The sequence below is a fragment of the Nicotiana tabacum genome, chromosome 12 (genome assembly GCF_000715075.1).
Source record: "Nicotiana tabacum cultivar K326 chromosome 12, ASM71507v2, whole genome shotgun sequence".
Lineage (NCBI taxonomy): Eukaryota > Viridiplantae > Streptophyta > Magnoliopsida > Solanales > Solanaceae > Nicotiana > Nicotiana tabacum.
Window position 1 is genome coordinate 10,320,697 of NC_134091.1, and position 25,187 is coordinate 10,345,883.

The 25,187-nt window shown below is 37.9% G+C and overlaps 1 protein-coding gene across 1 annotated transcript; it reads left to right on the plus strand.

Moving 5' to 3' along the window:
- The first annotated feature begins 749 nt into the window (after positions 1–749).
- LOC107776490 (uncharacterized) lies at positions 750–7,249 on the plus strand. The gene is made up of 10 exons (XM_016596389.2): positions 750–1,128; positions 1,244–1,311; positions 2,198–2,294; positions 2,372–2,500; positions 2,773–2,881; positions 2,981–3,125; positions 3,541–3,583; positions 4,652–4,825; positions 6,260–6,375; positions 6,545–7,249. Exons 1-9 carry the CDS (start codon positions 892–894, stop codon positions 6,359–6,361), a joined length of 1,104 nt encoding a protein of 367 aa, XP_016451875.1. The 5' UTR covers positions 750–891; the 3' UTR covers positions 6,362–6,375; positions 6,545–7,249.
- Positions 7,250–25,187: the final 17,938 nt, after the last annotated feature.

Genomic DNA, 25,187 nt, shown 5'->3' on the forward strand with positions numbered 1-25,187 from the left:
AACAACTTTGCTTAAACTTACAATTCTATCCTTAATGAGAAGCTTTTATAACCACACAAATACTCTTGGCCCCTTTTTGAATTGTTTAGGACCACAAATTTCAAAAGTCTTCATTTTTTCTTAAACTCCATGCTCAGTCAAACAGGTTCGTATAAATTGGAACGGAGGGAGTATAAATTTTGTGATATATATGTTGTCTTAATAATCTTTACAAACTTATTTTTGGTTTTTGGTTTTATGACCCTATCTTTTTCTATAACACGTGAGAGATTTACTTTTACATATAAGAGATTTAAAAAAAGATATTTTTTTAATTTTAACATTGTAAGGAATCCCTTCTCCCCGCTCCCTGAAAAAGAAAAATATCCAACTATGAAAACCAATTTTGTTTAAACTTACCTTCCTAATTAAAGGCACATTTGAGGGTTAATGTTCCAAATTGGTGGAAACATTTCTGTTTTTTTACTAGTAACTAGTAATAGTTTTAGTTTATACAGCATAAGAATTATCTATTCTATTTTACATTATGCCAATTCTTCACATAAATAGTTATAAATCTCATGAGAACAATTCCTTTTTTTCCCGCATTTCATTGAACATATGAGTAAAAATAGACATATTTATGGATTAAATTATGAATCAAATTCTTATCTAGAGTTAGGATACTCAGTAAAAACTGATAATTTTGTCCAAAAATTGAAGGCAAATAAGCAGTGATAATTCACTAAAAAGCCTTCAAAGCTTAACATTTCATTGCGATTCATCACAAACTAAAACACTTTATTCGAATTGCAGTCAGATTCTTAAAATTCTAATAATAGAAACCCCTGAAATTTCAAGTCAGTAATTTGAGGCAAAAGGGCTCTGAATTGTTAAACAGCAGAATCAAGAATGCTGGTACGGCGTTATAATCCCATGTCTATTTTATCCTCCGCCGTCTTCAGCCCAGTTCACCGGCAGTTTAGGAGATGTCGTCTTCCATTGTTGCGACCCCACTTCCCACCTTCACTTCTTTGTACCACCATATCCAGTGTCCCCACAATTCTCACCACTTCATTCTACTCTACTAACAGTGCAGAAAGCTCCACTACTGATGAACTGCAGCATCACCTATCAAATTCTAAGCAAGTAAAGTTGCTAACTTTTGTCTTCTTTATTTCATAAAAAAAAGAATCTTTTTTTCTTCTAAATATTTTAGGGGTGGTGCCAGTGTGAATTAATTACATTTCCCTTTTGTTTTTAGGGTCCTTTGAAACCAGGTTTATATCTAGTTGGAACCCCAATTGGCAATCTTGAAGATATTACTCTCAGGTAATAAAATCACTTGCATACTTTACTTAACTCCTTTTTTGTATTGGCCTTTGACGTGCACTATGCATTATAGCTGCGCACACACACTAAGTTTAAACCAAACATTACAAAGCAGATGAATAGCATTCCACCTGTAAAGTTTCATGGATGTTATACATCAACTACCATTATGTCTCAATCCCAAGCTAGTCGAAGTCCGCTATATGAATCCTCAGATTTTGTTCAATTGGACCTAGTTTCATTCTAATATGAGTTCTCTACATTAGAGGTTCTCTTTATGTTTTACAATTTACATACAAGTATCATGGATATTATCAGTGGCGAAGCCAGAAATGTTTCTAAGGGTGTTCAGACTTGAAAGAACAAAAAAAAAAATTCCAACAAAGGGCGTTGAATATATATTTTATACATCTAAAATTAATATGTTATTTATATACACAATGTAATTTTTCGTAATATTTCGGTGAGGGTGGTCAGTTGACCACCCTTTATAAAAGATGGCTTTGCCCCTGGATATTATGAAGGGGAGCCTTGGCGTAACGGATGGGTAAAGTTGTTGCCATGTGACCGGGAAGTCTGGCCTCACGAGTTCGAGCCGTGAAAACAACCTCTTGCAGAAATGCAGGGTAAGGCTACCGGCGACGTACAATAGACCCTTGTAGTCCGGCCCTTTCCCGGACCCGCGCATAGCGGGAGCTTAGTGCACCGGGCTGCCCTTTTTTATCATGGATATTATAGTTGAACAATTTGATATAATATTGATAGTGCTTCTGCTTAAGAATGAATTAGTTGTTGGTGTTTTGAAGCTCTAATCTTGAACACTGATGTCAAGATTGTTTCTTTTTTCTATATTCTCTGCCTTGTTGGTGAACCCTGATGCTTTCAGGGCTTTGCGAGTCTTGAAATCGGCAGATGTGATTCTTTCTGAAGATACAAGGCATTCTGGAAAATTGCTACACTATTACAACATTAAAACTCCTCTTGTAAGTCACTTTTGGGTTATGCATGGTGCTTCAATTAGAATGCTCGTTTGTCTCGAACAATAAGCTTTAGGTTTCAGCTTAGTTATCACAAGTTCAATGAATCTCAAAGAGCACAAATGGTGCTGAGGAAACTACAAGATGGTGAAATTGTCGCCCTGATCAGCGACGCTGGCACACCAGGCATCAGTGACCCTGGAATGGAACTGGTGAGCAAGTATATCCTTGTCAGTAATCTTGTGGATTTTTCGTTCCTTTCTTCAGATTGTATTGAACATCCATTTCTATTGGTTATTTCTTAGGGGAAATATAGTAGTTGTTTGTGCACCATTGGAAGTTTGTCTTGACATACCGTTGTGAAGTAGTTTGTCTTGAACATTCTCTATATATTTGAGGAAAGAGCAGCAATGAGGTTTTCAGGCTTCATGCCCACATCTTGTCTATTTGATAGATATGCACATGATGTATCTTTTAAATGTAGGCTAAGCTGTGCGTGGATAAAAATGTACTTGTTGTTCCGATTCCTGGGCCTTCTGCTGTGGTAACTGCTCTTTCGGCCTCTGGCTTACCTACTAATGAGTTCACATTTGGTAATGCTCTGATACACTATGTGTTTTAGTTACTAGAAATTTCAAGAATATTTAGTGAAATACTGGTAAAACTGATTCACGAATTTTCTCATTATGCAGTTGGTTTTCTTCCAAAGCATAATTCTTCGAGGAAAGAGAGGCTGATACTTTCAGCAAATGAATCAGCCACACAGATTTTCTTCATTCCACCTCACAGGCTTTCTCAATTTCTTGAAGAGGCTGCTGCTATATTTGGTGAGAGTAGGTAAATATCTATGGTTCATGGTTTCATAATCAACTATCATATGCGCGAATCCAAGGGTGTTCCTGACAATGTTTCTAACAAATAGGAACTGACGCTTTCATTTTAATATCCTCATCATATCCTGGTTAGCTGCATGGCATGGGAATCAGGGGTTGCAATCTTTTCGTTCCTCTTTGCTATTTCAGAAATTTATTCTAGCCGTAATATTTTCTTTTCTAAAAATTGCTACCTTAAGTTTGTGGAGGAACCTCTGCATGGGATGGGAAGGAGGTGTAAACATACCCCATCCAGCTCTCCCTTTCCCCCTTCTCACAAAAAGATAAAAAGAGAAAGAGGGAAGGAGAATTCGAAGTTCCAATTTTACAGTTTTTTTACTTTTACATGCTACTATTTTACATTTTATGCTTCCATGTAGGGGGTGTGTTATGGCTCGGGAGATGACCAAAGTTCATGAGGAGGTAATTGTATACGAATTAAACTTACTATCCCCTGAAAGTTTTCATTTTTTCATTATCATGCTTGTTAGATTTAAATGGTAGTGCTTAAGTAACTGTCTAAACTGGAAGAGGGGTAAGGGAGCTTAAGGATATTTCGAAGAGGGGTAGGGGTTAATCTTTGTTTTTTTTGAAAGAAGAGCAGGCTGAATTTTCTTTCTTTATATTGTATGTTTCAACACTAAAAAATAGTTCATAATAAGTGAATAGGTTTAGCTTTCTTGTTTTTGGTGTACTCTCTTGTTGTATATCAGTACTGGCTTGTATTATTTATAAGATTGATTTGAATTATAGAAGAGCTACTGACAGTGGAAACATAATTTGGAAGATACAGAAATGAGGGCGGACTACTCTCCTCAAAAAAGAGACTAATCTCATTATAGATATCAAACATTGATGGTCTCGCTGAACCAGTCTAGCAGTCAATTTAGGAATTGCACAAATTCATCGAAACGATTGTAATTTTTTTTTTTTAATAATAAGTATTTGAGATTTTATGAATCAAGTACACCCGACTTCTTCCTAAACTGGAAGTAATACTGATGTTCAAATCAGCGAAGTATCTCCTCAAGTACCTTGAATTCTTTCTTTCTGATGCTGCAACCTAGTTTGTGATTTTATAAATCTTTTTGAGCTGCTCAATTGACAAGAAGTGACTCATTGCAAAAGCACAAGGGGAAGAAAACAGTGTTGTGTTTAGGAACATTGAGGAATTCCGTCTTAATTTACCTTTTCTATGAAGGGTAGTGGTCATTAAGCTATGATGTTTTCATAAGTGTACGTTGTTTGTGCTAACACCATCTGCTAAATGTGCATGTCTCCGGACAATTGGATAAAAATCCTTCTCATTATTTAGGTGGAACCTAAAAAATGAGCTTCTTGATTCAATAACCTTCTTTGTTCATATTTTTTTCCTTCCAATTGCCCTTTTCTAATATCACAGTTATTATGGTGATCCGTTGTGATCGTTTATTACCTTAGTCCAAAATGTTACTCTTTAATTTTTATTTTTTTTGTTTTTATATTGATTAGTTTTGGCGTGGCACCATCGGCGAAGCCAAAGAGGCATTCTTGGCACGCCAACTGAAGGGCGAAATTACTTTCTTGATTGAAGGCAAATCGATCAGTATAGATGAGAGTCCATCAGAGTCCCAGCTGGAGAATGAGTTGAGAGAGCTGATTTCGGAGGGACATTCTCTTTCAATGGTATTAATCTTTTCCCGAAATGCAGATTCTGTGCAGAGAAGTTGAAATTTTCCTGATGTGTTTACATAGTAGTTTAACAAAGATTTATGATTACAACCACACTTATCGTGAAAATCTCATAAAGAGAAGTAAGGAGTTAATAGCATAATAATTTTGATCAACTTTCTTAAATTTATTAGGCCAATCTTATTTCTGCTAAAGTTTTACCAGTGTTTTTGCTGGCTCTCTTCGTCTAGGTAGGTTGTGAAGGATTATAGTAGATCGAGGTTCCACTCTTTTATTATATCTGAGAACAGAAAACCTACAATTGAGGACTACTCATTACTTTGTATTTGGTGTAATGAATTTAAAATCTATTGAGGAGGCACCTCGCATATTACTGAAAAGACGTTTTCAGCATGGAAATAACTTTTTTTGAGATGTTAATGGAATTCTCGTGTGTTTACTTTAGTAACACTGACACTTTAGAAATGACTTTGCTGGAGATATTTGGTAGACTTTTTTTTGTTCTGTAAGCATGGCTTTTCTTTCTACCTTGCCTTATTCCTATTTTATTTTTAACTCTAAATGAAATTTCAGTACCCTATGATTTTGTATTGAATTAAAATCTATTGAGGAGGTGCCTTGGATATTACTGAAAAGATGTTTTCAGCATGGAAATAACTTTTCTGGAGATGTTAATGGAATTCTCGTGGGTCACCTAATATTGGTAGACTTATTTTTTGTTTTCTAAGCATGATCTTTATTCTACTTTGCCGTGTTTCTATTTTCTTTACTAAATTTCAGCAGTCTATGGTCTTGTTTAATAAGTAATTCTCCACCTACCTTCCATTCTTTTTGTGTTCACTTTAGTTACATTTTACCATCAAAATTTGGTGGTTAAGTCCATGAAAGAGACATTTCTGCAAATTCACTTGCTTAAGGATTCGGAAGCTGTGTCACATCAATTTGTTGTAAATGATTTAACTGCAAACACCTTTCAAGTTTATCTGGAAACGTAGCTATTACAGATATGGCTAATCTGTTTCCAACTTCAACCTCATACTTCTGTTTATACTTGTAATTTTTGGCTTCATGATCAACGAACTATCGTAATTACTTTCTGTTTTCTCTCAATTTCCTGATGATTTAAATCTATATAGCCGATATTAGTGATTTTGCTGCTCAGTCATGCATGACCGTGCACAGTTATTTTATACTGCCTTTTTGCGAGGCTCTTCCCTTTAGCAGAAAGGAGGAGAACTAAATATCATTAAGTGGATATAACTCGAATGATATAAATATATACTTGACAATGATACCGGAACTCATAATATTTAGCAACAAATTGACATCCACCGCCGAAGTTGGAGTTTGTTTTTTTCTTTGCAACAATTGTCTATATATGATTTGAAGCTTGAACTTCACGACCTATACGATATCATTTGATCACAGGCCGTCAAGTTGGTAGCAAATGGGAAGTCGGTGAAACGAAAAGCAATATATTCTCTTGCATTGAGGAAATTTGGAGGGCAACTAGAATCAGAGGATGAATAGACTAACTCTATCCGGTGAGTGTCTCTTACCCTCTCCCAACTACTATTACTTCACCCTTCTCCCAAAATTAAGCAAACGGCAAGATTACTCTGTTGCTTTCATTGTAATTTAAGTAACAACTTATGTGTTATGGTTGTTTTGATGTTGACCAGTTTGATATTTTTCTCCAACTGCTTTGATTAGGAAAGGATTTTTGTGATATCTTCCCCGTTCGAATGATACGAGAGTGTGAAATAAGGCAAAGAGAGTGCAGCACACTATCTATCCATGACGGTTTGACTGAATTCTTGCTAGAGAGAAAGGTTATTTTATACCAATGTGGATACCATGGAGTTAAAAGCTTTATTGGAGGACAAGGACATCAAATTTGGTAGAGATCAACATGATTTGTTAGTAGCAAATTGTTTGTTAAGCAGTCTATAGTTGTAGTCACAGATATCACATCTGATTATCATTTTCTTTTTATTGTTACTCTATTGTCCTTGGACCTGCGCAAGGGAGCCTTGGAACAACAATAAAGTTGTCTCTGTGTAACCTATAGGTCACGAGTTCGAGCCGTGGAAGCAGCCGCTGATGCTTGCATTAGAGTAGACCGTCTACATCACACCCCTTACAGTGCCCGGACCCTAAATGAATGCGGGATGCCTTGTGCACCGTGCTACCCTTTTTATTGTACTTGGAGCTGCAACTTGGTATCCGATAACATTTTTGATTAGTTTTTGATTTTTGTAATAAATCACGTGTATTAGGTGCAAACTACGTTTTGCTTTAGGCTTCTTGGTAATAGCTTAAGTAGTAGTTTTATGTTGGTCTTTGTTAGGTGCCATTTTGGTTATTGAGTTAGTAGTGAATAATCATTTTCGTATGTTTAAGCAACTTGTGTTTGTATTCACACGATTCATTACATGCCTTTAGTTTTTTCTTTTTCTTCTTTTTTTTCTTTTAAATATGTATCGGGTAAAATATTTCTTCTAAAGATTGTTTTCCTTGAATTGTTATTTTTTTCAGTCTTAGCTCATGAAAAAAGTAAATCTAAAGAAATATATTTTTATACTAAATTGGAGAAACTGACTTGTTTCATTAATGGATGCAAGTTAGTTTGTTATAACATGATCTTAATTGTTGCTTTAAGTTATTTGTTTCAATTAGGATATAGAATGTCTAGCTTTAATTTTCAAAATTATTTCCATTATCTCCAAGTTCTTCTACTAGTATAAGTTACCTTATTATCGTAAACCTTCAAGTTACTAGCTTTCGACAAAACAAGTCAAATCGAGTTAGGGACTTGACCAAACACCAAAAAATAACTTGCAAATTAATTTTTTCAAAATAAACCTTTTTTTTTTGGTAATAAATGTGAATATATTACCGTAACAAACCAACAGTTTAATACAGCCTACGAGCATCTCAGGTTACACTAATATAACCAAAAGGACCTCCCCTGTCATCTTTATCCTCCTTCTAATACATTCCGACAGAAAGAAAAGCTAACGAAAAAGCTCACTATTTTGTCCTCTATGCTATCTACAGATATGTTGAATCAAAGAAATACATTTTTGCGCCTTCTTTATTGTTTGTAAGTTTTCCGGCCTTCCTCTGATCTCTCTTTGTATCTGTGCTGCCACAAGATCTAAAAAAATTTCCAATTTCTTGCATTCCATGTATGGTATATTAGTGCTCCCCATATAGCTGAGGCCACTTCCTTCTTCATCTGCTTCCACTTCCTATTTTTCAACCAGTGCAGTCTTTGAATCACCCCTCTGCTCCTAATTGTATACCTGACCATGTGCTAAGTTGATCCCTCACTGTTGTAACCCAAGAACATTCCATGAACAAGTGTTTTTGCGTTTCTCTTGCTGCAATATTACATAGTTGAGAAATGCCATCATCAACTTGAATATGCAGCCTTTGTAATCTTTCCTTCGTAAGAAGTCTATCTTGGTATGCAAGCCATACTATAAATCTATGCCTTGGTATCATTGCCTTGGTCAGCCTTGTAATCTTTCCTTCGTAAGAAGTCTATCTTGGTATGCAAGCCATACTATAAACCTATGCCTTAGCATCATTGCCTTGGTCCATATCAAGTCAGTTTCTTATAATTTGGTTAAGTCTATTATCATTGCATTATAGCTCCTTGTCACAGAATATTCTCCATTGGTAGTTAGTGTATACCTTCCATTCTGATACCACTCTGCCATATTACCTTTTAGTGCATTTAGCTTCCTCCAATACCAGCTGATGTCTTGTGGTGGAGTATGCCCCCATTGGTTCCATCTTGTTTTATATAAATCCCATGCACCCATTTCCCCATAACATGTCTTTTTTGTCATTCAATTGCCACAGTAGCTTACCTACTGAAGCGTCATTCCATTTCTTGCATCCCTTGAGGTTAAGACCACCAAACTTCTTTGGCTTGCATACCTTTTCCCATGCTACCAATGTTACTTTCCTCTGCTCCACTGAATTGCCCCACAAGTAATTTCTGCACCTCTTGTCTATCTCTTTAAGGATACTTTGGGGCAGTATAAAGACAACTCCCCAGAAGTTGTAAATGGAAAATAAACCTGCATTGATTACCTGCAATCTTCCAGCATAAGATAGTTGCCTAGAGTATGCCTTTGTGATTCTATCTGTGATCTTGTCTACTAGCTGGTGACACTCCATTTTACTCCATTTTTTTGATGATAGAGGCAACCCAAGGTATCTCATAGGTAGAGTCCCAATAATGAATCCTGTCATGCTCAATATTTCCTCCTGCACCTCATCAGTCACCCCAGCCAAGAAAATATTTGATTTCTCAGTGTTAGCTTCCAGACCTGTCACACTACTAAAATGGTCTAATGCTTACATTACTCTTTGTATTGATCTTTTGTCTCCTTTACAAAAGATCATAAGATCATCTGCAAACACCAGGTGTGTGAGTTTGAGTGTTTTGCACATAGGGTGATACTTAAAATCAGGCAGTGTAGTCATCTTCTTCAACATTCTTGATAGATACTCCATTACAAGAACAAATAATAATGGAGATATGGGATCTCCTTGCCTTAGTTCTCTCCTCCCCTCAAGATACCCATATCCCTCTCCATTTACTTTCACATAGAACTTTGTTGAGGTAATACATTCCATAATCAAATGAGTAAAGGATTCAGGGAAGACATATCCCTTCAGTGCTTCATATATGAAATCCGACCTGACCATATCATAGGTTTTCTTTAAGTCTATTTTCATTAGGCACCTAGGAGAAGTTTGCCTATTATAGTGCCTCATGAGGTCATGACATATCAGAATATTGTGGACCAATGATCTCCTTTCTACAAAAGTAGCCTGGTTATCAGAGATTAAGTGAGTTAGAGTCTTCCTCAATCTCTCGCATATCATTTTAGAGATGCACTTATACAGTACATTACAACAAGAGATGGGCCTAAACTGGCTTGCTAATTGAGGTTCTACTACCTTGGGTATCAAAGTTATCATAGTAGAGTTTATTTGTTTCAACAGTGTTCCTGTTCTAAAAACTTGTAGAACTGCATTGGTCACATCCCCCCTACTATTGTAATGACCCGGCCGGTCATTTTGAGCATTTCAGTCCCGTTTCTTCATTTACTGCTCATTTTATGCTTTACAGTTGTTATATGACTTGTCGGGGTAATTGGTTCGGGTCCGGTGAGGTTTCAGAATGAATTGAGACACTTAGTTTTAAAGATGAAAGGTTAAGTTGAAATAATTGTCCGGATAATGAAATATATGTAAACGACCCCGAAATAGAATTTTAATGATTCTAATAGCTCCGTATGATGATTTCGGACTTAGGAGTGTGTCCGGATATTAATTTTGAGGTCCGTAGCTAAATTAGGCTTGAAATGACGAAAATGAGAAATTTAAGTTTGGTAGTTTGACCGGGGAGTTGACTTTTTGATATCGGGGTCGAAATCCAGTTCTGAAAATTTTTATAGGTCTGTTATGTTGTTTATGACTTGTATGCAAAATTTGAGATCAATCGGACTTGATTTGATATATTTCAGCCCAAAATATAGAAGTTGGAAGATTTGAAAACTCATAATTCGATTCGATGCGCGATTCGTAATTTCGATATTGTTTGACGTGGTATGAGGCCTCGACTAAGTTTGTATTATATTTTCGGACTTTTGGGTTGAACAATGCATTGGGGAGTTGAATCATTTCGACCTCGCGAAGCCAGATCTGTAGTGCGATAGACCGTGTTATATACCTCGCGAAGCCAGGTTTGTAGCGCACTAGACCGTGCTATATATCTCGCGAAGCCAGGTCTATAGCGTGCTAGACCATGCTATATCCCTCGCGAAGCCTGGTATGTAGATTGCTACAGAGCTCGCGAAGCCTGGTCTGTAGCTCGCTACAGAGCGTGCCTAGCATGGTCTGGAATTTGGAGGGTCCATTCTTCTATATTTACAACCTCTACTAAACATGCTCATGACTCGTGAGACCTATGTAACCTAGGCTCTGATACCAACTTGTCACGACCCAAAATCTCACCAGTCATGATGGCGCCTATCTCGATACTAGGCAAGCTGACAACCTCAATAAACCACAATTTCTTTTAAGTTTAAAAATATAATATTTAAGGTCAATACAAAATCTCATTAATACCGACATAAAACACTCCCAAAATCCGGTGTCACTGAGTACATGAGCATCTAAATAATAACATAGTCTGACGGATAGAACACTGTCTGGAAATATAGAACAATACAAATAACTAAAAGGAAAGAGAGTCAAGTTCTGCGGACGCCAAGCAGCTATCTCGATAGTCTCCGCAGATAAAGCTCTGAATAACTATGACCGGAGGTACCTGGATCTGCACACGAGGTGCAGGGTGTAGTATGAGTACAACCAACTCAGCAAGTAACAATACTAAATAAAGAACTGAAGATAATGACGAGTTTCACAGCTAAGTCCAATTACAGTAATTTCCAACAATATAAGGTAGGCATACTTTCCAATTCAACATTTAAAACTCAACAGTAATTACACTCCAAAAAGGATATTGACATGAGGGAGTTGGATCCCAAGCCTATGTGGCTGAATAAGAGTAAAAAACGTATGAGGTTAATACCATGGTGACTTAAATCTTCCTAATAGTCGAACATATATATGAGGGATAGAGACATGAGACATATATCCCTGAAGTTGCTAAATTCAAGACTTGTGTCAAAATGTGAATCATTCACCCCAAGTGGGGGAAGAAGGGACATAGAGAGGCCACTTAAATACAATGAAACAAGAGTAAGACCATGTAGCTATGATGTTTGAATATTTTGTTGAAAGACAGGTTAGTCTAGGAAAGAGATAATGGGTAGCATGATTCTCTGAAAGGATATGCTAATGATAGACCACTAGTACTCCAAAAAGGTGGAAGGTTAATGAAGGTAAATTCTTCATACATGGCAATATGAATGACAGGGTCAACGATCCTAGAAACTAAGAGTATGTTTACAAAGGGATTTTATACTTGTTAGGGGGTCAGGAACAATGGAACCCAAGGAAGTAATATAGGTCAAATGTGAAAGGTTGCGAGTTTTTAGAATGAGTTAATCACAGATTTGTGATTTAGATAAACCTCTAAGGCTTTAAGAAAGACAGAACGAGTGGGAAAGATAAATGTGATGTTATAATAACCCAAGAGTGCATAGGTACTTGATGGAGAGTCTCTTAAGAATCTTACAATCAAGGAATTGTTAAGTGATACACGGATGAACACACTTTTCCACGGATATCCCAACAAGTGTCGAGAGGCGAGCAGGATGAATTCCCAACTAAGGGAAAAGACCACGTAACATATGGAAGGGCGCATAGCTATTCAATAACTAGGGAGAATGAGGCGAACAAAATTGGAAGAAAATCTATAAATTGAGATGGTCATGGTTATCGCAAAATAGTTCGTAGCAGAATGTTGGACTCGCCTAGAGCACAAGTTTTAATAGAAGATATAAAGGATCAACTGTAATGCAGCTGACTTGAGTGACGCCGAATATCAACTAAAAGATATAGAGGGAGTTCATATCTACATATTACATTGGAAAGTGAGACTACTGGTGATGAAGTGGTGGTGTGATAAACTCATCAAACCAGACAGAATGATACTACGAGTTCATGGGAGGCAAACAAGTGTGTGGCACAATAAGGTTGTCAACTATGAATTAAGGGCAAAATGGGATGGGAGTGAATGCTCTAGTCACAAAGGAAATATAGTATCAACATATTGTCTAGACCAAATGGGAAATGTTTGAAACAGATTAAGAGAGGATGAACACTTGTTACGAACCAAACATGTTTAACATGATAGCTCTTAGGCTGCAATACCAGGAAACTCTATTGGTAACTACAATACGGGGAATAAGGTGAGTTACTCATTGAGGATGGAATCAGGTGGACTAAGTCCTACACTTATAAGGAAAACAAGAAGTCATCGTTGAAGAATTTAGGAGGATCTCAAGTTTCAGAAAAGGCCCTGTTCGGGATAAATATATATAAAGGGTATCGATATGTATTTTGGGAAGTGTTTAGCAGTAAAGAGGAATCGTGAGAATGTTCACCAGGGAAGTAGAGTGGTTTCTTAAAATCCTATAAGACTTATAATGAGGAAAGAGGATGTCTAAGAAAGGTTTGAGCACTATGTTACTTCACATATTGAGGAAATGCCATGCAGGTTGATGTTATCAGGGTGTGCGCGCAAGCTAGTAGATGTTATTCATTTGAAACAGATGGTCCCATAAGAAAACTAGCCTAGTAATGTCTTTTGTTGAGAAATTTGAAAAAAACAAGTTGCAAGTACTAATAAGATCGTAACCGTATCAAGGAAATTTTTGTAGAACTCAATTCCTAGGAGGTCATATGAAAGAGAAATCTGCTATAGATGTTCCACTAATTATGAAATATGGCAAGATAATTATTTATACCTCTAGGCAACTCAAGAATCATGAGAAAAATAATCCAACATATGACTTAGGACTTGTGGCTGTGTTTTATACATTAAAGGTTTGACGTCATTAATTGTATGGGGTCCAGGTGGACATATTCACGGACCAAAAGATCCTTCAATATATTTACAAATAGAAGAAATTGAATCTAAGGTAGAGAAGATGTTATGAGTTACGTAATGATTACGATATCAATATTCTATATCATTCGGGGAAGCCAATGTTGTGGCGGATGCTTTTACCCGGAAATCTATGGGTAACTTAGCACACTTGGAGGCATACCAAAGGCCATTGGCCAAGGAAGTTTACCAATTGGCTAATTTAGGAGTTCGTCTTGCGGACTCTAGTGAAGGAGGGGTAATTGTGCAAAATAGGGTTGAATCATCGCTTGTTGTGGAAGTCAAAGAGAAGCAATACAATGATCCATTGTTGGCACAATTGAAAGAGGGTATTCATAAACATAAGACTATGTCTTTTTCTCTCGGCTTGGATGATGGTACACTAAGGTACCAAGGGTGGTTATGTGTTCCAAATGTGGATGGTCTTTGGGAAAGAATCATGACCGAGGCTCACACTTCTAAGTATTCCGTGCACCCAGGTTCTACGAAAATGTATCATGATCTTAAGGAGGTCTATTGGTGGAACGATATGAAGAGAAATGTAGCGAAATTTGTGGAGAGATGTCCAAATTGTCAGCAGCTGAAGGCCGAACACCAGAAGCTCAGTGGGTTGGCACAGAATATAGAAATTCCAATGTAGAAGTGGGAAATGATTAATATGGACTTTGTGGTAGGATTGCCTCGTACTCCTCGTAAGTTTGACTCGATTTGAGTGATTGTGGATCGACTCACAAAATCAGCACATTTTTTGCCGGTTAAGTCTACCGACACAGTGGAGTAGTATGCTCAATTGTATATCAAAGAAATAGTCAGGTTGCATGGCACCCCAGTTTCCATCATTTCTGATCGGGGAGCACAATTCACTGCTAACTTTTGGAAGAAATTTCAGCAAGGTTTGGGTACTTTCACCCGCAGACTGACGGACAGGCAGAACGGACTATTCAGACGCTTGAGGATATGTTGCGTGCTTGTGTTCTAGACTTCAAAGGTAGCTGGGATGATCATTTACCACTCATAGAATTTGCATACAACAATAGCTATCATGCTAGCATTCAAATGGTACCGTTTGAGGCCTTATATGGTACGAGATGTAGATCTCCCCTTGGGTGGTTCGAAATTGGGGAAGCAGAGTTGATAAGGCCAGACCTCGTGCATCAGGCTATGAAAAAAGTTAAAATCATTAAGGAGCAGTTAAAGACTGCTCAGAGTCATCAGAAATCCTATTCAGATGTTTGTCGTAAGGATTTGGAGTTCAAAGAAGATGATTGGGTATTCTTGAAAGTTTCCCCCATGAAGGGTATAATGCGATTTGGTAAGAAAGGGAAATTGAGTCTGAGGTATGTCGGACCGTACAAAATCATTCAGAGGATCGGTGAGGTGGCACACAAGCTTGAACTACCACCTGAGATGTCATTAGTACACCCGGTATTTCATGTGTCTATGTTGAAGAAAGTAGTTAGAGATCTGACACTCATTGTTCCGGTTGAGACTATTGAGGTAAATGAGAAATTGACTTACGAAGAGATTCCGGTTTCTATTATTGATCGCCAAGTCCGGAAATTGAGAAATAAAAAAATTACCTTCGTGAAAGTGTTGTGGCAAAACTAACAGGTTGAATAGGCTACTTGGGAGGCTGAGGAAGAAATGAAGAAAAAGTATCCTTATTTATTTGAATGAACATGTATTTATAAAGTTGTGATCTAGAAAAAATTAAAAAACTTACTTTCTATGAATTATATATGATTTGTACATTTGATGTTGAGGGTGTTCCGTTCTGAAAATATATTGCTTATGAGGCCACAATTGGTGTTGTTTCGTATTATGTTAGGTCGTTGGATTATGTATATACTGTTAGGATGTGTTTCTGGGGCTCTCTGACAGGTGGATAGGACAAATTATAAAGGAAACTCTGGCGAAATTTTTGAAATTTAGGGAGTTAGTCAAATTTGGGGCTGCTAGTTTGTGGTATAAAACAAAATAAGTTGCATAAGATGCTAATGACGGATTTTTACCCTCATTCGAGGATGAATGACCCTAAGCAGGGGAGAATGTAACACCCCAAAAATTTTTGAAGTACTTAAGTGTAAAGCCCCGTAAAATTTTGCAAAAAAAAATAATGTTTCGTGGTGCCGAATTGGCTTTACGTGTTGAACAATGCACCGAAAAATAAAGAAAACTTTTTGGCAGAAAAGTGCATTTCTGCGGTCCATTATGCGACCGCAAAATCATTCTGCGGACCGCATAATGGCTTCAGAGTGAGGCGGTTAATGGGGTCAGTTGGAAGCAATTATGCGGTCGACTATGCGACCGCATAACTGTTATGCGGTGCACTATGCGACCGCAGAACAGTTATGCGGACCGCATAGTGACCGCAGATTCAGGCAGATTTTTGGTCATTTTGGACACCAATTATGCGACCGATATGCGATCCGCATAATCACTATGTGGTCGCATATGCAACTGCAGAACCTGTTCCGGAGCTTCATTTTTGGATTTTTAAAACTCGACCCTACTTCGTTAAATACACATTTTGGGCCATTTTTGAGATATAATGTGACATTTTAGAGTGAGAGAGAGTACCCTAGAGTGAGAAGGTGTTCTTCAATTATTGTTCTTCAATTCTTGCTCAAGTTTTGGAAGATTAAGAAGGGAAGCTCACTAGGTTTTCATCCCAGAGGTAAGATTCTACACCCTAAACCCTAATTTCGAAATTATCTGAAAATGGGTAATTAGCAAGATAATTTTTGGGCATGAGAGTTGATTATTTTACATGCATGTGATATCAAGGGGTGTAGGAATATTGTTGAACTAAGCATGGTAAAGATGGGGTTGTGGGATGATGGAATTCTCCATAAAAAGACCTTGAAACCTTGTGCACACCTAGTGTTTGATAAAATGCTCAAATGAGCCAGAACCATGATCATCTTCTTAATTTTGATTCAATTTGTTATATTTCTAAAATAGATTGAAGTTGCTAAGAATTCTGGAATATTTTAGAGTTTAAGGAAGCTCAATTGAGGTATGTTGGCTAAACTCTTCTCTTAGAATTAAATCCCACGATATTTATGTAAATTATGTAAGTCCCGAGTGATTCATTATGAAACTGGCTATTCCGAGTAAGATTGGGTTGAAAGATATATGTTCAACAAGCATCCCAAATGCTTTATTCATGTTATGTTACCAATTGAGGCATTAATAATATTTCGACTTTAAGTCAAGTTCAAATGAAGGCTATTATACCAAATTTTGTGAAACATATCTATGCGCCTTAGACTATAAATTGCTCACATGTGTACTACACACCTTGATTTGAATTGTATTTGTTGTTGATGATGATAATGATATTTGAAATTGATAAGGTGAGCATGAAATACTGAATATGGTTAACGTGCCAAGAATGATCTTATAATTATGGCCACTAGTGCCAATGAAATAAAAAGATGTGAAAATATTATGAAATGTGATGATTGATATAAAAGGATTGATGTCTCAAATAAGACAACCTAGCCGATCGGGTCGTGATCGGACACCATGTCACACACATGGTGGTGATTGTGCTGGAAATTGGTAATATAGTAATTGTGGTTGATGTCTCTAATGAGATGGCCTAGCCGATCGGGTCGTGATCGGAATCCGTACTAAATTTACGGTGGTATTGATATTGACAGTAATTGTGGTTGATTCTCTAATGAGATAGCCTAGCCGATCGGGTCGTGATCTGACTCCGTACTAAATTTACGGTGGTATTGGTATTGATAGTAATTGTGGTTGATTCTCTAATGAGATAGCCTAGTCGATCGGGTCGTGATCGGACTCCGTGCTAAAAGTACGATGGCATTGGTATTGTGAACATTGGTATTGTGAACATCGGTATTGTGAACATTGGTATATCGATACTGAAAATCTCCTAATGTGAGATATGGAAATTAATTTGAACATTGTTTTGATCCTAAATTGAGGTTTAATGTTGATTAAGGCTTTCATTGATATTATGATAATATTGTTGTATTATTTGTCATTCTATTGAGAGGGTGTTTAGTTATACATACTAGTGCTATTCAATGGTATTAACGTCCCTTTTGCCGGGGGCGCTACATCTTTAAATGGATGCAGGTGGTTCCACAGCAGGAGATATTGATCAGTGATAGCAGTGCACCTTCTTCCCAGCAGACTTGGTGAGCCCCACTTCATTCAGGGGTCATGAATCTTTTGTACTTTATGTATTCTATTTGAGGTATAGCCGGGGACTTGTTGCCGGTATAGCCGGGGCCTTATTTCCGGCATTATCATTGTACTCTTCTTTATCTATAGAGGCTCCGTAGATATAGTGTGGGTTTTGTATTGGTGCTGGGAAAGTCAAAATATATATATTATGTTGTAGTTGTATTACTTGTCCATTTGAGACTTTAAAAATGATGAAACTATTGGAAATGAATTGGTATTGTAGACGTGAACACCTTTTGTCTAATTAAGGAAAATATGCCTTATCTCCATTCGTGGATGAGTTTGGGTAGAATGAAATCTAACAGGCTTGCTCGGTCGGGTTCACTCGGTTGAGCGTCGATCGCGCTCCTCGGTTTTGGGGCGTGACATAAGCATGATTTTTAATACGAGTCTCAGCTCAATTTCTCTAACACGTGGAGGATACGCAGATAATAATATGATTCTTTAATTTTACAATTCCACAGAATTTATTTAAGTCACAGTTTCTATGGTACACACCCACACGCTCATCACCTAGCATGTGCGTCACATCCAACAATTGATATAACACAGAGTTCAGGGATTCATATCCTCAGGACCAAATTTAGAACAGTTACTTACCTCAAACCGTGTAATTCTTTACTTCGCTATGCCTTTGCCTCGCGAATCGGCCTCCGAACGCCTCGAATCTATTCACAATTAATTTGATTCATTCAATACATATTATAGGAATTAATTCCATATGAAAATACTAATTTTTCAACAAAATCCGAAATTAACTCAAAAATCGTCAGTGGGGCCCACATCTCGGAACCCAACAAAAGTTACAAAATATGAACGCCTCTTCAGCTACGAGTCCAACCATACCAAATTTACTAAATTCTGACATCAACTCGACCTCCAAATCCTCAAATCAAAATTTTAAATCCCTAGGCCCAAACATTCGAATTTTACCCCAAAAACAAGTAATCTAGTCGGAATATTCGATGATAATTCCATATTATTGACTAAGCTTGACTTACCTCAAGTTTTCCCGTGAATTCTCGCTCAAAAATTGCCCAAAAACGAAATTGAAAACTAGGGTATGGAACCTTACCTCTTAGATGAAGAACTTGAGGGATTTCTTATTGGATTTCAAGGCTTGGACAAGATTTTGATGAACAAAGCACTTGAGATTCTTTCTCTCTCTAGAACACTCTCACTTCTCTCTAAAATATCAGATATTCCCTTCAAAAATGGTCGCTTACGTCTATTTAACGAGATGCAGATCGGTACGGAGATATTTGTACTTATCTTAGAGAGGCTGCCGAACCTTTAGGAAATTTCACTTTCTTGTCTTCTATCGTGCGGCATTGATTCAGCTTGAAACATAACTCTTTGAATCCCTTCCACACATTCATGTGCGCATGTGAGCGCTCGATATCGCATGTGCATCGCTGACTTATGATTTCATGAACGAGGTTCGAGATGAGTATTCTTTGTTTTGGTGATGGTCCAGTCAGGAGGACTTGAGGCCGAGGTTAGACCGCAGCTTAAGCTTGGTAGTTTCGGTTGTGAGAACTTGTGCGTTTGGTCTTATGCATTCGGTAGTATCCCTATGAGTGAAATTTGTGGCTCGATGAACGGATGAATGATTATATAATGAGAATGATGTGAATGCGGGATGTGTTCAGATGGGTTGAATGAGACAAATAAAGTTTACTTGTGACTCAAGAGTTTGTTATTGGGTAGTTGATTCCTGTTTTGATGTGACGTACTGTCTTGAGTTGTGAGTGCGTTGAGGGATCTGTCATGCTGTTTAATTGTAGAGCGAAGTAGATTTTCATGTCGTTTTGATAAGTTCAAACTCAAAAATATTAAATGATTCCGTAGTAATTGTGGCTAAGAAAGGGTATAGCAAGATGCCAATTTGAGGCTAAGCAGGTTCTCCTGCGGAGTAATATACGTATGTGTGTTCATTATAATGTTGAGTGGAGGGTTTCTTTTCTCCCAGCGGGGTATATGTGTTGAGATTTGAGTTTGGATTAGTTGAGAAAGTTGACTTGACCGTCACGGGGATGAAGGCGAGCTTAGTAGATGATTTGAGGTATTTTATGATTTGTGTTACCTGAGCTTGTGAAGAATTTTCGTGGAATTGACTGTAGGATTATGACAATAGTAGAGTATGGGTATGGTGAGTTATCAGATGTTTTGTTATATGGCTTTGAGCCAAGTGGGGCAGTCTGCTATCTACGATTTGATTGCACGATTATGTGCGGTATTGGTTTTGGTCCAAGGCATACTTGTTGGTTAGTTATGACTTGCCGAGGTTGAGATCGGGGATGACTCGAGTAAGAAAATTTCTTGTATGCGGATTATATTGCACTGTATGAAAATATGAAGAAAAAAAATCATGAAATGATTAAATTGTTATTTTGAAGGATGTAGCTCGTACGAAGTATGAATTTGATTGGTGGTGTTAAGGCAGGGTTACTTTTTTGGGGGCTGTTTTGCTAATGGAGCTTGTGTCTTTCGGCCCGTTTGGGCGGTGCAATTTAGATTTGAGCATAATGGGTTACTTTCGAAAGGGTTCTCATGGATTCAAAATGTATATGTGTCAATTGAAATTTTTTTGAAATTTGTATATCGCAAGAATCAGTTATTTACACTGGATGGTGCCGGGACTTGCGATAATTCTGTATGACTATGGATTCTACATTTCAGTGCAAGAAAGGTAAAAGGATACAATTTTAAGTCCACATAAGGTCTTTTCAGTGTGGGGGTCTCGGTTGTGGTACTTTTGTGGTGCTTGACTTATGGGCCTTAGGACGGTATGGTTTTATGTTAGGATGTCTTGTAGTGAGCTTTGGGTAAGGATCGTAGTGTTCTGACAAGGAGAAGTGTCAACTTGAGGGTAATTCAGAAGAAACTCGAAGTAAATAAGACAACTGGGTCGTAGGCTAGACCAATATGGTAATGGTATGCTCGGTTCTTTTGGGTAATTATGATGTGGTGAGACTTTACAGATGTTTTGGTGGCAATATTCTTGGGTTTGGTGACCTGCGTGGCTTGGTCAAGTTAGAGGAATTCAGTTCTGATAGTTTGGTTATGTGCAAATGGATTTCAAAGTGTTCTTGATGGTTTCTACCATGGTTTGAGCCGGATATTTTCTACCGGTGTGGGTAACGTATTGTGTATTATGATTTTCTCCTGGAATGAAGTAAGAGGGAGGTTTCTAACTGACCGGGTATGTAATTTGCTGGTGACTCAGAGTTGATAATGAGATTTTCGTGCTTGTCATATGATGACATGATAGATATGGTGTGTTATGCGGGATTAAGATTTACATGTACAAGGTGACAGTTTATTCTCGAAGGGAAGGTCATGAATTCTAGACAGAACGGTCAGTTTTAAATATTTAGATTTATGTTATAACTGCTCGATAATCCTTGAGAAGGGTGTGTATTTTAGAAGGCGCATTGTGTTTTGACTTACGGATGTTCATCAGTATTGCGGTACTCACCTGGGTGATAGACTGCTGATATTCCAATTATCGCTATGCGGCACAGAAGAATTATGGAAGTATTCCTAGTGGGATGATCGTGCATGAAGAATGTGATAGTCATTCGAGTGCTGGAGTTGTGATCAGTTACGGTGGTTCATGTGTTCTATGAATTTTGGGGACTAGGAGTTCTCAGAAGCAAATTGTTTCAGGGTTGCGACCTGGTTGAGGTGAGTATTTTATTTAAAATCAGTGGAGGAACTAATTGCGTTAATTATTTATGATAGCTGCGCGCCACGAGTGCATACATATGAGAGGTTTGAGCCATGTGCGGGCATCGGGGCAAGTATTCATACTCGGAAGAATGCTTAGGCAAAGATATGCCTAGAGTTGACTGTTAAGCGTAAAGTTATAATGTTTCTTGTATTCGTACCTTTGTCGAGAACTATCTGGACTACACTTGAGGTTACAAAGAGGCTAATTCCCTGAATAAATTGGGTAGTTACTATTTATGCGTTAACTTGCCGATTTGATTGGTGATAGCACACTTTGCACCTGCCTACTCTATGGCGTGTTATTTATACCAGTCCAGGAGCATGAGAATCTTAATTCATTTATCATATACATGTGTACTTATTTGATTGCTCATGTATGATATGCTTGGACTGGAGGCCTGTGACCATGCTAGGCAGATTATATTATTGGCACCTGAGTTGTCCGTGCGGATCCACATACTGATATTATTGGCACGTGAGTTGTCCGTATGGGTCCAGATATTGATACTATAGCACGTGAGTTGTCCGTGCGAGTGATGTTAATGTGAGCTCTAGAAGAGCTAGCTACTGTTATTAAATTCTTGTGTCTTGGTTCTACTATATATAATGAGCTTATTGCATTGCAGTTGTGGTGGTGCTTGTTGAACTTGCAATACGGTTCTCTTCTTTGAGACATCTTCTATTTTGGGTACAAGGTTGCGCAGTGTTGGCTTGAGTTGTATTGGTGTGGCATGTATGTGGGATAGTTGTGTTTAATAATATATGGTCATTGGACCTAGAATGTGTACTATCAGATTTTATTACGATATATTGGGAGGATAATATTGAAAAGAAATTTTGAATGTTGGAAATTGAATTCCAAGGGTTATGGGCTAAGGTTGAAGTAATGATCTTCAATTACGTGGTATTGTCAGGCCTCTATGGAATAAGGTAGCGTGGGATCACCCCCGGGTATGTGCGCGATAAATTAGAATAGTGATTAGAAGGTTTATGAACAACTATTGGCATGCAGTTTATATCACAGTTTTGGAGAACAGTGCAGTGAGAATTAGGTACACAGGTTCAGTTGAGTACAACATTTCACCCTCAGACGGATGAACAGTCCGAGCGCACTATTCAGATATTGGAAGATATGCTACGTGTTTGTGTTATAGATTTGGGGGGTTCTTGGGATCAATTTTTACCACTTGCAGAGTTTGCTCACAATAACAACTACCAGTCAAGCATTCAGATGGCTCTGTATGAGGTTTTGTATGGGAGACGGTGTAGATCTTCAGTGGGTTGGTTTGAGCAGGGGTGAGGCTAGGGTATTAGGTATTGATTTAGTTCAGGATTCCTTAGAAAAGGTTAAATTGATTCAGGAACGACTTCGCACGGCACAGTCAAGATAGAAGAGTTATGCCGACCGAAAGGTTCGCGATGTTGCTTACATGGTAGGAGAGAAGGTACTACTCCGAGTTTCGCCTATGAAGGGTGTTATGAGATTCGCGAAGAAGGGCAAGTTGAGTCCTAGGTATATTGGACTTTTTGAAATACTTAAGAAGATTGGAGAGGTGGCTTATGAACTTGCTTTGCCACCTAGTCTATCGGGTGTTCATCCAGTGTTTCTTGTATCTATGCTCCGGAAGTATGTCGGGGATCCGTCTCACATTTTGGATTTCAGCACAGTGCAGTTGGATGGTAATTTGACTTATGATGTGGAGCCGGTGGCTATTTTAGATCGGTAGGTTCGAAAGTTGAGATCAAAGAACATAGCTTCAGTGAAAGTGCAGTGGAGAGGCCAACCAGTCGGAGAAGCTACCTGGGAGATTGAGCGGGAAATGAGGAACAAATATCCACACCTATTTGAGACTCCAGGTATAATTCTAAACCCGTTAGAGGACGAATGTTTGTTTAAGAGGGGGAGAACATAACGATCCGGCCGGTTGTTTTGAGCATTTAAGCCTCGTTTCCCCATTTACTGCTCATTTTGTGCTTTACAATTGTTATATGAATTGTCGGGGTAATTGGTTCGGGTTCGGTGAGGTTTCAGAATGAATTGAGACACTTAGTCTCAAGGATGAAAGGTTAACTTAAAATAATTGACCGGATAATAAAATCTGTGTAAACGACCCCGGAATAGAATTTTGATGGTTCCAATAGCTCCGTATGATAATTTTGGACTTAGGAGTGTATCCGAATATTTATTTTGAGGTCCGTAGCTAAATTAGGCCTGAAATGGCAAAAATGAGAAATTTAAGTTTGGAAGTTTGACCAGGGAGTTGAATTTATGATATCGGGGTCGGAATCCAATTCTGAAAATTTTTATAGGTCCGTTATGTTGTTTATGACTTGTGTGCAAAATTTGAATTTAATCAGACTTGATTTGATATGTTTCGGCCCAAAATATAGAAGTTGGAAGATTTGAAAACTCATAATACGATTCAATGGGCGGTTCATAATTTCGATGTTGTTTGACGTGGTTTGAGGCCTCGACTAAGTTTGTATTGCATTTTTGGACTTTTGTGTTGAACAGTATGTTGGGGAGTTGAATCATTTCGACCTCGCGAAGCCAGGTCTGTAGCGCGCTAGACCGTGCAATATACCTCGCGAAGCCAGGTCTGTAGCGCTCTAGCCCGTGCTATATACCTCACGAAGCCAGGTCTGTAGTGCGCTTGACCATGCTATATACCTCATGAATCCTGGTCTGTAGCTTGCTACAGAGCTCGCAAAGCCTGGTCTGTAGCTCGCTACAGAGCAATCCTAGCCTGGTCTGTAGCCCGGTCCGGAATTTGGAGGGTCCATTCTTCAATCTTTACAACCCGACCCTATCTCGTTAAATAGAAGTAAGGGACCCTTTTTGAAGGGAATATCTGATATTTTAGAGAGAAGTGAGAGTGTTCTAGAGAGAGAGGAAGAAACTCAAGTGCTTTGTTCATCAAAATCTTGTCCAAGCCTTGAAATCCAACCAGAAATCCCTCAAGTTCTTCATCTAAGAGGTAAGGTTCCATACCCAAGTTTTCAATTTCGTTTTTGGGTGATTTTTGAGCGAGAATTCACAGAAAAACTTGAGGTAAGTCACTCGTGGTCATTGTTAGTCAATAATATAGAATTATAATCGAATATTTCGACTAGATTACTTGTTTTGGGGGTGAAATTCGAAGGTTTGGGCCTAGGGATTTAAAATTTTGATTTCAGGATTTGGAGGTCGAGTTGATGTCGGAATTTGGTAAATTTGGTATGGTTGGAATCGTGGTTGAAGGGGCGTTCATATTTTATAACTTTTGTCATGTTCCGAGATATGGGCCCCACTGACGATTTTTGAGTTAATTTCGGATTTTATTGGAAAATTAGTATTTTCATATTGAATTAATTCCTATAATATGTATTGAATGAATCAAATTAATTGTGAATAGATTTGAGGTGTTCGAAGGCCGATTCGCGAGGCAAAGGCATAGCGAAGTAAAGAATTACACAGTTTGAGGTAAGTAACTGTTCTAAATTTGGTCCTGAGGGTATGAATCCCTGAACTCTGTGTTATATCAATTGTTGGAGGTGACACACATGCTAGGTGATGAGCGTGTGGGCGTGTACCATAGAAACTGTGACTTAAATAAATTCTGTGGAGTTGTAAAATTAAAGAATCATGCTATTATCCGCGTATCCTCCACGTGTTAGAGAAATTGAGCTGAGACTCGTATTAAATATCATGCTTAGGCATATGCTGTTATTACTGGTACCCACTAAGGTCATTTTTGCGGTTGAATTATATGTTCAAATTGTAATTTCACACTCAGTCATGTTCATTCATTT